Raw genomic sequence first — 14759 nt, 5'->3', positions numbered from 1 at the left:
AGATGCTATGCATGCCATCCAAATCTACGCACAATGGGCTAGATGCATGGATGGCTGAATATAGTTGGATTTGCACTAGGCATAAGACTCAGTAATTAATGCTTATGCAGTTATATGATCTGTATTTGGTTTGGAAGTAGAAACTTATGTATTATAAGGAATTTATGGATCTAATTTGAATATAGAGGTCTCCTCGTGTCAGAATCATGAAATCCATTTTCTTTTTCGTCATCTCCCATCACTGAAAGCTTCTCTCACTACCTTGAACTCTTCTTATTTGAGTCCATGCAACTTTGGTCATACACAAAAACTCCCCCAACACTGAGAGAATCTAGGTGTGGAGCCACATGAAATTTGCCTTTCAACCACAACACCAAGCATTGAGAGAATCTAGACATGGAACACTTGGTTTTCCTTGTAAAGCTCATTAAACATTCGTCGATGTTATAGGCAGTTCAAAAAATGAGGAAATCAAGATGCGAACTTTTTATATTGTGTAGCTTTTTAGCTCATTTATTATTTGGAATGTTGCCCAAGACTTGAAGGCTAGCACTCATTTTGAGTCAAACTTTGCATCTTGCAAATCAAGATGGTAACTTGGAATTCATGTGTGCATTTTGTAAAATTTTGTGTCATTAAACAAATTTTTAACCACGAAGGTGTACTAACGTACGATCATGTGGACATTGCGGAATACATGAGGGAGAGGCCCGGCCTTTCTACGAGATCAAATCAATATCTTATACATTGGCGCTAGTGCTCAAGAACTTGAAAAACCTTTTAAAGATCATAAATGTAAGATGTAAAATGCTTGTGCTTGAGGTACAACCTTTACCCAGGCTATGTCCCCGTTTGCCAAAGTATTTATTTAGCAAATAGCTATTTCATGAGTATGTTTGTCTTTAATGATATGTTGATACAATCCATTAATTGATATTCCAACTATGTCTCGGGAGTAAGTTTTGATCGTGCTCCCACGCACACCGATAGCTTAATAATTGATATTCTTGCTCCCACCCATAACAATAGCTTAATAATTAATATTCCATCTATATATCGTATTTATTCTTGTTTCCGCCCACACCAACAACTTAATTAAGAGAGCACCTTTTGATGGCTAAGAGTTAGATTCACTTTTTGGTGGCCCATGTATGAGAAATCCGTTTATAGGGATTTTATTCTAAAATCTTTAAAAAATTCAAGGTTTCCTCACCTCTTCATTTTAGTTGTAAAGGTAAATTTTAAAAATTTAAAGGTGAGATTATGCTGAATCTAGAGGTAATATTCGGGCATTGATTGGAACATGGATGTGAGGGAGACAAACATCGTACACACTTGGTTCCCCACCGCGGGGGGGGGGGGGGGGGCATGGCTGATGTGGCATCCGCTGTCCACGTTGCACTCAAGCATTTGAAGCAGAGATGCTGCATATATAAAGATATTTTTATCTGATCTCATCATAAAACAGGGGAGGCCAACTGCTGACTCATCTCTCTCTCTCTCTCTCTCTCTCTCTCTCGTTCGCTACTCACGTCTGTCCCTCGAAACCAGTAGCTTGTTCTCTTTTGATGGCTGCCTTTTCTTTCGTCGCCTGCCCCCCATCTCTAGATCACCCTCTCGGGCGCTGCAGCTCCAGCTTCCCGGCCTCTCGTGTCGTTAGCAGTATTCCCTTCGATATCTCATCCCAAGGTAAGACATTCAACGGACCAGATAGCTCCAGACACAAACACGAATCAATTGGGCTTATAATGAACAGACACAATTTGTCTCACTTCTGTACAGCACACTATTAACCAGGCCACTAAACACGTGTCCAGCAAGCATTGACGCAGGCATACTGCAGGTGAAAGAAAGATGGTAAATATGAGAGCTGTGGGAGCACCTTTGTTGGCTGCTTTCTCTTCAAAGAAGAAAAATCTGCTAATAAAGACCTCAAGGGATTGGGTGTATTTATCTTTTGTGCTTCTAAATTGCTCTTCCACTATGCATCCGTGCATATTCTATGCTGAACATTCTCTTTGTACCAAGTTGAGGCGATTCTAAGAGACTTTTTGGTTTCACATATTGGTATTGGATGGCTCACATTCAGAAGTACATGCATTGTTTTTAATTGCATAATGGAAAAAGCCTCATATTGGCATTATATTTATAACATAGGTTTGGATGCATCGATTCTCTTGATTATTAGTCACATTGTGATAGAATTGTGGGCAACAAATGTATGCCATATGTAAGAGAAAGGTCATGAAGAAAGTAAATCATTATGGTTGCATTTAGATAGTACCATGTCTACTAGTGTAAGAGGAGGTTAACAAAGCCATACCTAACCAACCATCTCAACTAGGCTCAATCATTGATTCATGAATGTTGTAAATTGTACATAGATGATTGGCTTGCTATTACTATATGGTAGGCCAACTTGCTATTGTAGCACGATCAGTCCAACCAAGTTGGTCAAATAACCTAGTTGATCTAAGTATGCCTATTACCAATGTTGCCTATGTTATATCCTTGGACATCTTGAATGGGTCATGGTAACATTGCCATTTACCATTAGATCACTAAGTGTGAGTTGTGTCCCAACGGCTAGGGTAGCCTTGGATTGTGAATGTGCCTAAGAATATGCTAGCCAAGGAGTCCTACTCTAAGGGCTTGTTTGTGCCACATGCCATGTGATCACCACACTTGGACTCTAGACCCTTGATAGATTGGGATGGTGTGGGTTGGTGGTATGGGATGTTAGTCCTTGTGATGGGAGCTTGGTGTAATAGGCTACAGTTGGTCCTGTGCTTGAAGGAGAGCCCATATTCGCCCTATGGCTAGGAGGTGTTGATATCCATCACTCTATATTTCTTTTTATGATTGTATGGATTGTGTCATGTTATGTGCTAGGTTGGGTGTATGTGAGCATTTCATTGTATCAGAGTACCAACCTGTTCTCTACAATATGCCATTGCAACATACACAACACCACTGGAAGCTTATGGGGTTGTGATGATTCAAGTTTCAAAATCATTTGCCGTGTATGTAGAGTGGATGGAGGTGGGTGACTTAGCAAACTTACCTCAATTGTTACAAGTTTACCTAGAGGCTTTTTAATTAGAGCCGACTTTGGTCGCGAGGCTCCTTCAAGTTCAGTAGAGCTTTAGAAATCTAGAGCATTGCTTGATGCTCAACAGGGGAGTAGCATCTCCACTCCCTTAGAACAAATGGACTTAGAGATCAGGAAGTCATTTGATGATATTATATGTTCATTTGAGGTACTACTTGCTGACAATACTTCTGCCTTCGGACTTCTATGATGAGTGATGTGCACACACTAGTTTGGCACTAGCATATGGATGCTTGACCAAAATGACTACTCTTGGATAGAGCTGCCAATGTCCCTCAATGACTTAGTGTAAGGCTCACAACTAGGAGATGACCATGACTACTAGCATCCCATCTCAGAATTTGGGTATGCCTGAACTCCCAAGGGGCGCATATGAGGATTCATGAAGAAGCAAAGGCAATGGAAGAGCTTTCATGCAGGTGTCTGCCACATTATCCATTGTAGGACAGCACACCGTTCCAGATCCCCGTCCTTGATCAGCTCCTGAGTAGAAGTGATATTGGAGTTTAGATATTGACATGCTTTGCGCAAGCATGAAATACTAGGTTCTTGGCAGTTCTAATTGCCACGTGGCAGCAGCAGTTGGCCAGCTTTATTCTGGCCGACCTGATCTTTTCTTTCACCTTTTGCAGCCTATTTAGTGCCTAGGCAGTCCCTGGCCTACATGGTCTTGCACATTGTGATCTGTTATGTGAGTGAGGTTCAGCTGAGTGCATACTTCAACACTTGCCTTTGTAAATATTTCGTTCCAGATTTCAGTCTTCAACATTCTTCATTCCAGAGTTCTCTCTCTCTCTCTCTCTTTCTATTCATCTCTTTCACTCAGCTTGTGCATCCGCAGCCTTCAGCAATGCTGGACTCTGACATGGTATTACAGTGATGAAGGGCCAAACCGAGGTGGACAGATCTGAAGAGGAGAATTCAGTGCGTCAAGAAAGCTGCATTTTCAGCATACGAGAGTATGAGTGGGAAGGTTGCACATCAACCTACAGCTAGAGCAAATGGAGGTGGTGCATGTGAATGGAGGAAGATTTGCCACGTTTGCTGATTGGGAGGGCTGCTTGTACCTGTGTGGATTCGGGATGCATGTAGACCTGATTTTTGCGAAGGAAGCAGTGGGAGAGGTCCTGAAAGGCTGTGTTTTGAGATTTTGGATCAGATTTTACGGCTTTATTGCCTCTAGTGATAAAGTATCCTCAAAGTTCCGGTGGAGGAAGTCCTAGCTGGTTGTGTTTTCAGAGTCACGGGGTGGTTGCCTGAGAAGTGTGATTGATTCAAGGTGGGAAAAGGATGTCTAGTGATTCAAACATGGATTTCCATGCCATTATGGACCGCAAGGTCCCTGTTTATGAGTGCTTCCCTAGGATCAGATGCTTGATGGAGACAACTCTAGCATTCGGAAGATGGTGATGGTGGCCATCTTAGAGTCTTATGATCTTGGGGAACTAGTGATTGAACAGATTGACTGTCCCATGGTCAAAGATTCTACAACTCTTTGTTAATCTGACAAAACTAATTTGGAGAAGGCACATGTGCACTAGGACAAGCTGAACGCTCGCATCTGTTCGTTTCACTCTCTCTCTTGCATTGTGGCAGTCATTGTGCATGTGAAGCATATGATGGGTGCATAGTAGATGTAACTTCACTTGGAGCAACTCTATAATAGGATGATACCCATGAAGAGGATGTATCTGGAGGTGCAAATAAGGACCATGGATCCCAACTAGTCCAGGTCCATGAAAGTTTTTTTTTTCTTACAAGTGAAATGTGGCTGATTATATTACTGAATTTTTTTTATTACAATAGAGTGCTCATGCTCAACAGACTAGCTAGAGTTGATGCAAAGTCACAAATACATCATGTATACAAGCCTCTCAAGGCAGTCTAGGGGGGATAGGGGCAAGAAGCCATGGAGGAGGGGGGTGTATTGCCATTTGGGGCTGCTTGCCTGCATCACGAAAAATAGGTCCTAGCCGCCCCAAGTGCGGATGAAATGACAATAGAGCTCCTGACGAGCCTTGGACTCGCCCTGCACCTGATCCCATCGGCCGCGGAGGGAGCGGATGATGGAGGTCCAGAGCTCTGCTAAGGTTGCATGTACTGAAAGTCTCTCTCCGCCAAAAGCCTCCTGACACCGTGTCTTTCAGATATACCATCCAGTAAGACTCCCTATGATCTCCCATACCTTAGAGCGGTCTGTTGTGGGCTCCAGTACCTGGCGGATGTGTAGAGCCTCCAAATCGATCACTATGCACGACCCTGCCTTGATAATGAATATTGTGTCCTGCATCCCGGCCTCATACAGAAGGTGACAGCCATGGCCGATCTGCAAAGTGTGGAGACGTCGCGAATCCAAACCTGGGGTAAACCCAACCTCACCATGGTGCCCTCTAGGAAATCCCAGTCCATCCTGTCATAAGCTTTCTCGAAATCCAAGAGTAGTTCGGCTAGTCTCTGTCGGCCACTGACAATAAGGTGATTGGTTTCCATTGAGAAAGCTCCAACTGATCTCCCCCTTTGAGGAGAAGACTGATAAGGCTTGTCGAAAGACTCCCTGGCATCTGTCCTGAAGTGAAAATTTCCTGGAAGGCCATCAGTAGGAGGTCAGTCTCTATCGGCCACTGACAATAAGGTGATTGGTTTTCACCGAGAAAGCTCCAATAGATCTCCCCAAAGACTGATAAGACTTGTCGAAAGACTCCTTGGCATCTGTCTTGAAGTGAAAATTTCTTGGAAGGCCATCAGTAGGGGGTTCTTCACCACTTCCCAGTAGGTAGTGAAGAAGACCTTAGAGAGGCCATCCTCTCCTGGGCATTTCTACCCATCCTGTGTATGAAAAGTCTCCTCTAGTTTCTTCTCTATGAAGGGGGCTAGGAGGGAGCGTCCCATCTCTCTATGATGAGGGACGGGATGTGATCCCAGACCTGCTGTCTACATTGCTGTCCTCTAGTTGAGGCTCTCTCCTGTTGGAAAAGGTGCCTATAGTAATCGGTGGCAATCTCCATCACCTCGTCTGGGCTAGAACGAGTCCTCCCATACTGATCCCTAAGGCTGTGTATCTGCTCTCTTGCGGTGTAAGGTTGGTGCACTTGGAAGAACTCCGTGCACATTGTGTCCCCCCTCCGCGCCCAGAAGGCTGTTGAGGTGCGGAAGAGAGGCTAGTAATGGCTGCTTGCGCGCGCACCTCCTGTGCATGGAGGGTGGGATCCCCTGGTGCCTCCTGTAATAGTCTTTGCGTGGCTGCAAGGTCCCGTCGGAGTGCTCTCTTCTCCTCCGAGCACTGCTCTATCTGACTCGTCACCTTCTCCCTCCTATAGATCGAGTCAGGGATTTGACAGGATCGTGTGTCAGATGCTAGGGGATCAAGTGTTAGGAGAACCGGGCAATGATCGGACAACGTGGTGCCTACCAATTGCTCAATCTGGCCTCCACGAGAGCCTACCCACTCTCCCACATAAAACCTGTCCAACCGTTCCAGTAGGACTCCACCTAGCCGCCTGTATTCCCAAGAGAACAGCGACCTCTCCCTCCTATGGAAGGCAGGGTCTCTCCAGGCATTGCGTGCTCTGATTGCCAGTAGAAAGATCTCACATGCCTCCTGCTCCTCCCCCACCATGCCCTGTTGGTCCTTCAAAGCCTCCAGGTTGTTGAAGTCTCCTCCAACGATCCAAGAGTCTAACCTCTGGGAGTCCATCCGCGATCTCCACCCAGAACCTACTGCGTGCCCTAACTTCTGTAGGGGCATAGACATTGAGGACTCCAAGGCATGAGTCCCCGTTATCCAATCTGATCCATAGAACCCTCCTTGCCACTATCGTCCCATGGTCTCGTACATAAGCGGTGAGACTCGGGCCAATAGAGGTGCATACGCCTCCATTCTTGTCCTGGGCACTTATGGCATGCTCCCAGTAAGTGTGTGAGCTGCCTGGGAGTATCTTTCCAACTCACTGGGCTTGGGTGGAAGTGAGCTTGTGCTCTTGTAGAATTAAGATATCGATCCGTCTGGCAAGGGTAGGCTGCAGCTCCTGTCGAACAATCAACTTCTTGGAACCAGGTGCCCCACTGTAGTGGAGACTATTCACATTCCAGGATACAAAGTGTAAGCTCATGGGAAAACCTGTGACTGACCGAACAGGCATCTGTTTGGTGTGGAGGCTGTTGATGAGGAGGAAAAACTATGGGGCCTATAAGTACACTTTGCCTCCGGTATGGACAGCGAACTCTAGTCCCCCATGGTAGCCCTCGGTTGGACCATAGGGGTGATAGATGCTCCAGGTGGTACTATCAATGCATCTATCAGCCATCCTGAGAGTCATGACTCTGTACACTGGTAGAAATGGGCCGCTTGTGCTAGGGGCCAGTCGATCACATCCCGCGGAGCTCTCCATTGTGGAGGGGCTCGAAAGATAATGCTCAAGTGTGGGACCTTGGCACCAGCCCGCCCACCAGTTAATGTCCATGCAACCAGGCCACTGCTGTGCAAATAGTGCTAGTCCTTCCTCTCCCATCCACTGGGAGGTGTGGTTTGGCACCTGACTCTTCAGCTCCTTCTATTTGTGTCGTTGTCCAATCCTTTGAGTGAGATGACTGAAGGAAAAAAGAGAAGTTTGGTCCATCCGGTGGTGCTAGTAGATGGACCTTGCTCCTCCTTGACTTACAAACCACGAAAATCCCCACCTTGAGAGGTAGTGGGAACTCTTTGCGCTCCGCAACTCTCAGGTAGGACCATGGGCCACTACGGAAGAACTCCTGTGGCAACAGTTGTGCCTGTCTCGGGAAAGTGTGACAGGCAGTAGGGGTAGATGAGTTGGTGGCTGTGTGGGAGGGGGAGCACTGTTGGTGCGAGGAGGATGTAGGGGTGTGTGGCTCATCACCTCCTGTGGGAGGAGGGGGGGTGGGTTTTGGGGGGGATCACCTGAACCGAGTGCAGATCAGGGGATACTCGGCAGGGGAGGTGTTGGGGGGGAAGAGGGTCGGGGATGGTGGGATTTTTGGAGATACGTGGCAGGTATGGGGGGGGACTGGTATCCTGGAAGGGGGGGGGCTGTGGACCACAGTCAAGGGGGGCATGGGAGGTGGGTGTGGGGGCGGGTGTGGGGGCTCTGGGATCTTAGGTGAGGTAGTCTATGGTGCAGGTGGTGGATGTGGGGGACTGCGGTCTTGCTGGGTGGGGCAGGCTGCGGAGTGCTTTGCCGAGGAGGCGTCGCTCGCCCTCTTGCTCCTTGCTGCTGCCAAGGCTGGGTTTGAGGAGTTGGTTTGCGGCCCCCCTTGTCGTCTCCCTCTCTGTCATCTTTGGACCCGTGTGAAGCTGTCAGCGACCACCTGTGAGCCTGTCGGCGGAGCCACCTTGGCTCCGAAGCGCGTACAATGTGCTGCCCGATACCCAAAGTCGTGGTAGCGTAGGCACTGCCCTGGTTGCCTAGTCACAATGACTTGTTGCCTAAAGGAGTGCTCAGTGACCTCTTGCCTCAATCTCCAGAAACTTTGGTATACTCTTTGTGCCTTTTACGGCCACTCGTACCTTTGGGACTCCTGCAGCTGTCACTGCATCCTCGAAGGAGGGAGGAAGAAGTGTGCCAAAGAGCCGTCCAAAGTCCTCCACTAACTGGTGGTACTCTATCGCCAGTCCGGGGAAAAGTAGGGTGACTGAGTGTCTAAGAAAATTGTTGTGGAGCGCAAATGTCTCCACTGTGAAGCCGCTATACCAGGGAACCATGTAGATGACCCCCTTCGTGGAGGCATAGGGCGAGCTCTCTACTAACTCACGAGCTGTGTTCGTGGAGGTGAGTTGAACCATGAAGATCCCTCGGTCCATGAGGACTGCCTCCACGATCTGTGCTGTGCCAACGCGGAGCATGGAGTGAAGCTAGTCTTGCAGCTGGGCCCTCGATGGGGAGTGTCCAACGACCTGACCAAATATCGCTGTTTCTTTCAGCTCCAACTTTGTGACTTAGACGGCTAAGAGCTGTTTCTCACAAAGTATGATGCGCAAGGTGTTTGATTGGGGGGCACTTGCAAAATGTGCCGGTGTCTGACCAGGGGTTTCCATTGTGTGTCCCTGCTGGGAACCTACCAATCACGCTGCTGTGCTACCGGGGGAGAAGTTGCTATAGGGGGGAGGGAGCAATTGGAGGTAGGGGGAGTCGATGGCGAGGAGAGGGGGGCAGGAAGGGGGGGGGGGGGGGGGATTACTGTTTTCTAAACGGTGGTAAGATTGCTTGGCCGGGCCTCAAGGTGGAAGGGAGGGGGGGGGGGGGACTGTTGAGGGGGGGGGGGGGGAGGGGGGGAGGACTGTCAAGTGGGAGGGGGGAAGACTGTCGAGAGGGTGCAGGGCGGGGGGGGGGGGGGGGATTGGCACAGGTGTTGGATTAGATGGAGGCGGGGGGACAGCATTGCGGCGCGATGGCACATATACTGAACGACAATGTATGTGATATCAGTGTAGGTCCATGAAAGATTACATCAACAAACTGCAATAGCTGCAGATGGAGCTCCTCGATGCGAGGAAGGTAATATTATTCTAAGATCCATTTGTTACCCCATTGGCTTAGCTATTTGCTTGATATAGTGATTTCTATTCTTCTTTGATCATTGTTGGGCGGGTCAATGGGAGGAATTGGTGCATATGGTATACAATTAGGAGGATTGCTTTAAGCTTCGGTCTCCATCAAAGGGGAAATCTAGACAACTTTAGGGGGTCAAACTCAAAGAATAAGAAGGATAAGGAGAAGAAGTCAGGCAAATCCAAGGACTCCACTTGTAACAAGTGTGGCAATGAACTGATGAGACATGGGCAGGAAGTAGAATACCAAGAAGGATTTCGAGCCTTTCAAAGCTATTGCTGCATCTACTTCATCCGCGTTTCTCCACTTGGAGGTGTTAAGACACCTTTATTATTGGATGGGGCATTGATGGTACCCACAGCTCGTGCGACGTGAATGGATTTTGGACAATGGTGCCTCGACGTGAATGGATTGTGGACAATGGTGCCTCTTGCCACATGACTCCATCTGAAGAAGGTAGTGGCCACTTACGTATAGTGGATGGCAATGTTTATATCGAAGATAGCTCTTTCGTCGTAGTTGGTGGTGTAGGTGAAATATAGATCATCCCGATGGGCATGCTAGTGCCTTTACATTGCAAGTTCTATATGTTCCCGATCTTGCCTTCCATTTGTTATCTATGAGCAAGTTTTGTGGACTTGGACTTATTGTGGAGTTTGATGTTGAGTTGTTTTGGATTCGTGATGGCCATATAAGAAAGGTGGTTTGCCATGGACGAGAGGAGAATGGTGTCTATTGTCTAAAGGACATAGCCACTTTATCCTCCTATCTTTTTTCTTCTCTGTCCTAGATTGAGCTTTGATATGCCAGGTTTGGTAACCTCAGCCACGAGTATCTTCAGAAGGTGGCTTAGGAATGAATGGTTTGTGCTTACCAAAGGTTTGGGTGCGCCAAATCCCATGTGTAGCTTGCATCAAAGGCAAGCAACAATGTGATTCCATCCCCAACAAGGTGTCTTCAATGGCCAAGACCCCCCTTGGAGCTGGTCTTTGGTGATTTGTGCGGGACCATGAGATAGGAAGCCCTCGAGGGGAGTAAATATCTCATGCTTATTGTTGATGATTTCTGTAGGATGACTTGGGTCTACTTTTTGTAGCTTAAGTCACATGCCTTCTTGCACTGTCAATAGTGGCTTAGCTTTGAAGAAACTCAATTTGGATTGAAGTTGAAAGTCATTAGAGCTGATAATGTAGGGAGTGTACCTTGAATAAAATGACTCAATTCTATGCAGATCAAGAAATGCACCAATAATTCACCAATACCAACTCTCTATCCTAGAATAGAGTCTTGGCGTGAAAGAACAAGACAGTGGTGCAGATGGCAAGGAGTATGCTTGAGCATTGGAAGGTGTCCCAGGCTCTTTGGGCAAAGGATGTAGTGGTGGCTATACCTATCCTTAACAAATCCCTGATGCCAGTAGGCATGACACTCACTTTGAGGCGTATTTTGGCAGTAGATGCATCTTATTTCAGGATCTTTGGGTGTGACATGTACCTTTTAAACATGTTGAAGGAGGGAGGATCGATCGGAAGGCTGCTCAACATATGTTTGTGGGCTGCAATAACTAGTCCGTAGGTTATTGTATACATTATTAAGAGACTCAAGATGTCTATGCCAGCAGAGACATGTTTTGTTGAGATTCTGGCCTTATCACACGAACTATGGGTTGATGACCCGTGCATGGCGGACAGGGATCCCACATCCATTGGAGAAGCCTTACAACATGATCATTGGTGCAGAGCCATGGAACATTGGATTGACTAGCTACTTGGTGGTTCATGAGTGGTGGCCTACTAGTAGTTGTGCATTAGATGTGCCTAGTTTAGTGCAAGATTGTTTGTGTGTAACAATGTACAAGCATGTTGATTTGTGATCCATGTGTTGGCGGATGCATGTCAATGGACTTTTACTATGCATCTGAAATGATGGCAATGAAGGAAGCATGACCTGACCTATGGCAATTATCTTTCTATGCTACCATATCTCTTAACTGGAAGCTTAGCTAGATACGGTAGCTACTTGCATACACAATCCACTTGTGATGATCTCAAATTGGGAAACTCCTAGCTAGCTATGATAACCACTTTCACATATGACCTGCCTACGATCATCTTGAATTGAGAGATCCAAGTGCAATCTTAACTCTAAGGATTTGGTGGCTGGGATGGTGGAAGATGGATGGCAGAAGTGGTGTCGGGCTAGATGACAAGGAGGCAAGGGCAGTGGTGGCTAGGTAGGAGAGGCAGGTAGTAATGGACTTGTTTACTGGCCCAGTGTGTGCAGCTTAGGAACGATCTTTTGCTCCCCATTTGCCAGTTGTAGAATTGAGAAGTGAAAGGACGTCGTGTTACACACTGTCCAAAGTTAACAAGAAAAAACATATTATATTTACGTTTCAAAAGTTCAGCACAATATAAATTCTGAATTATATGTGATGGATAGAACTCTCTTAGTTCAAAGCATGGGGAAGATTGAGAAGCATTCCTACCAGAATCTTCTGCTTTGTTAAGAGTTTTAAGCTCTTGTGTTGCACATAACTCATGGATCTATATGCCAGGTGCATTTCACAACATGTGACTCCGGCACTTCCCATAATAGTGACACCAATAATGTTTGGTTGACATTTCCTTGTTGATCTATTTGTTTCAGTTAGATTATACTTTGGAAAGTTAACCTGCACAAGCCTGTTTTCGTTTTAGTTCCCATGCATCATAATTATCTTTTTTTTTTGGTGGTATAAGAAGTATTGCTGGTTTCATTTATCATAACTCAAAGATCTTAACTGGCTGCTTGTGCAGTCATTTTGTTCTCCAAATTCAGAAGAGAAGGAAGCTTATCTTTGGTCAGAGCAACTACTGAGCGAGCTGTAAATCATCAGATGGAAAAGGTGGAGACTGATGATGAAGTATGTGAGCTAGTGAGCAGGCTTGAACTAACATTGGGGGAGGGTGAAAATGCAATCGATGCATATTTGGTGAAAGCGATGAAGAATAATAATGGTGCTGCTGTATTACTATTAACGGATGTATATGGCTATAACAACAATGACACTAGGGACTTTGCTTATCGACTATCTTGTTTTGGTTACAAGTATGCCATCAATGACCAAATAGAAATTTGTTACATTGTATAAAGAACTGCATTTGCAATATGAATACTGCATTATTCAACATTCAAAGCATGACCTTATCTGTGAAATTACCTCTTAGCTTGCATTGTAATTTTGTGTTTCTAGCATTGCAGTGTTCTTGTTCCAGATCTTTTCCGGGGCATGCCTTGGAATAAGGAGATTCCCAAGGACAAATATGAAGAGTGGCGTACCAAGCATCCACCTGAGAGAGTTTGCAAAGATATAGACACAGCTGCTAGCTGGCTGTTGGAAGAAATAGCTGCAGCTGGAGTCACGAAAAAGCTGGGATTAGTGGGCTTTTGCTTTGGAGGAGGTCGTGTTATTGAGACACTTGCAAGGGATGCAGGAGAGCAGTTTGCAACAGCTGTGAGCTTTTATCCCACTAGATTTGATGTATCATTAGCACGAGAGATTAAGGTGCCTGTGCTGTTGATAACAGGAGACAAAGATGAGCTATGTTATGCAGATGATCTGCAAAAAATAGCAGGCCAGATTGAGGGATCACAAGCTCTCATCTATGCTGGGAGAGGACATGCTTTTGCACATTGTCCTGCTTCTCCCGAAGAAGATGAAGATGCAGAAAATTCATTCTCAGCTATGAAGTCCTGGTTGCATGCGAAGCTGCTATCTAACAAGTGATCAACTCTGCTTGATCTTAGTCCTGAAGAAAGAGTACATATTCAAGATGCTGGTGGGTGGGTCTTATATGTTGGATATGTATATACTTGTGGACCCTAATGCAATTCAGAGAAGCAGGGGACAACAAAGTGACGATTGAGCCTGCAACAAATGCCTGAGAAGGTATTAGTCCTTATGAAGATTGCACTATACATGGTACATGATTATGTTTAGCTTCTATATGATGCCCTTCACAAGTGCAGCATGGCTGTTTCATGTAGCTGTTGATTTCAGACAGAAGCTCATCTTTTTTGTATTCCTACTTGCTTCAATCTGTTGTGTCAACTCTTCCTTCTAATGATTGACCTAGTAATGAAGAGTAACAGACACACTATTTGTGTATGAAGGCAACCTCTCAGTTGTTATATGGACTCTGATGTAATTGTCAGACAACATATGGGCACCTGGCCTTTTGGTGTTGAGGATTTGTGGTCAACTGAATGTGCTTGCGATTCTATAAATTTGAGCAAAGATGATCTTCTTTCAAGATTGTTTGCTAATATCCTATCTCACTAACTTAACATCAGGGATTATAAGTGGAAATTCAAACCTCATTTCCCCAATTTAGGGTTCATGACGTGGGTGCATTGCTTCTTCTAGAGTCTCTCTGCTATTTTGTTCAAGTTATGCTAAATCAGTTGCTTATAATAATAAGTAATCGTTGGAAACTTCTCAATTTGTGGTATACATCTTGATGCTCTATGTTGTTGCTTCGTTAATGTCTCAAGCATATGCATATCAAGAATATGAGTGCCTTATATGTATAGCCTTTCTAATTAGTTGTGGAGTAGTAGGTTTGTGGTTAGGAGTTGTGGTAAGGATGAAGTTGTAGGTTTAAATGGAAAGGGAAACTGTGTGTTCTCGTAAATTATGGGGTTTCCAGTGAGTAAGGTTCATCGTATTTTTGATGAATTAAACAAGGTGCGAGTGCTGGGTGTGGCCCATATTGTAGCATGGAAGGCATGGGTGGTTTTGGTTTTGTCTTGAAAATTCTATCTATAGCTATGTTTAACCCTGAGCAACTTCCTCAGTCTTTGTGTTTTGATCTAGATCTCTTTGACCCTTTTTTCATCACATGCTTTAATTTAAAACGTTTGACTGGACTTCATCCCAATCTCTGCACCTCAGGGGGTAGAGGTAGTATTGACTGGGCTTCCCCGCAATCTTTGTGCCCTTGGGGGTAAGGCAGCAGAGCTGCCCAACCGCAGGATTCGAACCTTTGACCTGCCATTTCTCAGACAGTTAAAACTGCCTTCTTAGTGTAGGCCATAATCAT

At 45.7% G+C, this 14759-nt stretch overlaps 1 protein-coding gene across 1 annotated transcript; it reads left to right on the top strand.

Annotated features, from left to right (window-relative positions):
• Positions 1-1469: 1469 nt before the first annotated feature.
• Positions 1470-13970, top strand: LOC148022042 (alpha/beta-Hydrolases superfamily protein). Its single transcript, XM_087697647.1, has 3 exons — positions 1470-1689; positions 12474-12765; positions 12919-13970. Exons 1-3 carry the CDS (start codon positions 1569-1571, stop codon positions 13442-13444), a joined length of 939 nt encoding a protein of 312 aa, XP_087553773.1. The 5' UTR covers positions 1470-1568; the 3' UTR covers positions 13445-13970.
• Positions 13971-14759: the final 789 nt, after the last annotated feature.

This window comes from Lygodium microphyllum, chromosome 17 (genome assembly GCF_053477565.2).
Source record: "Lygodium microphyllum isolate KBCC chromosome 17, Lygodium_microphyllum_v1.1.10, whole genome shotgun sequence".
In the NCBI taxonomy this organism is placed as follows: Eukaryota; Viridiplantae; Streptophyta; class Polypodiopsida; order Schizaeales; family Lygodiaceae; genus Lygodium; species Lygodium microphyllum.
Note: the sequence above shows the minus strand (reverse complement) of the source record. Positions and strands in the feature narration are given on the sequence as shown.

Bases quoted from the DNA above. Each gene is read 5' to 3' on its own strand.
- LOC148022042 (XM_087697647.1), top strand. From the start codon at position 1,569: ATGGCTGCCTTTTCTTTCGTCGCCTGCCCCCCATCTCTAGATCACCCT. The intron at 1,690-12,473 runs GTAAGACATTCA...CTGCTTGTGCAG, and splicing joins CTTCGATATCTCATCCCAAG to TCATTTTGTTCTCCAAATTC. The intron at 12,766-12,918 runs GTATGCCATCAA...CTAGCATTGCAG, and splicing joins CTATCTTGTTTTGGTTACAA to TGTTCTTGTTCCAGATCTTT.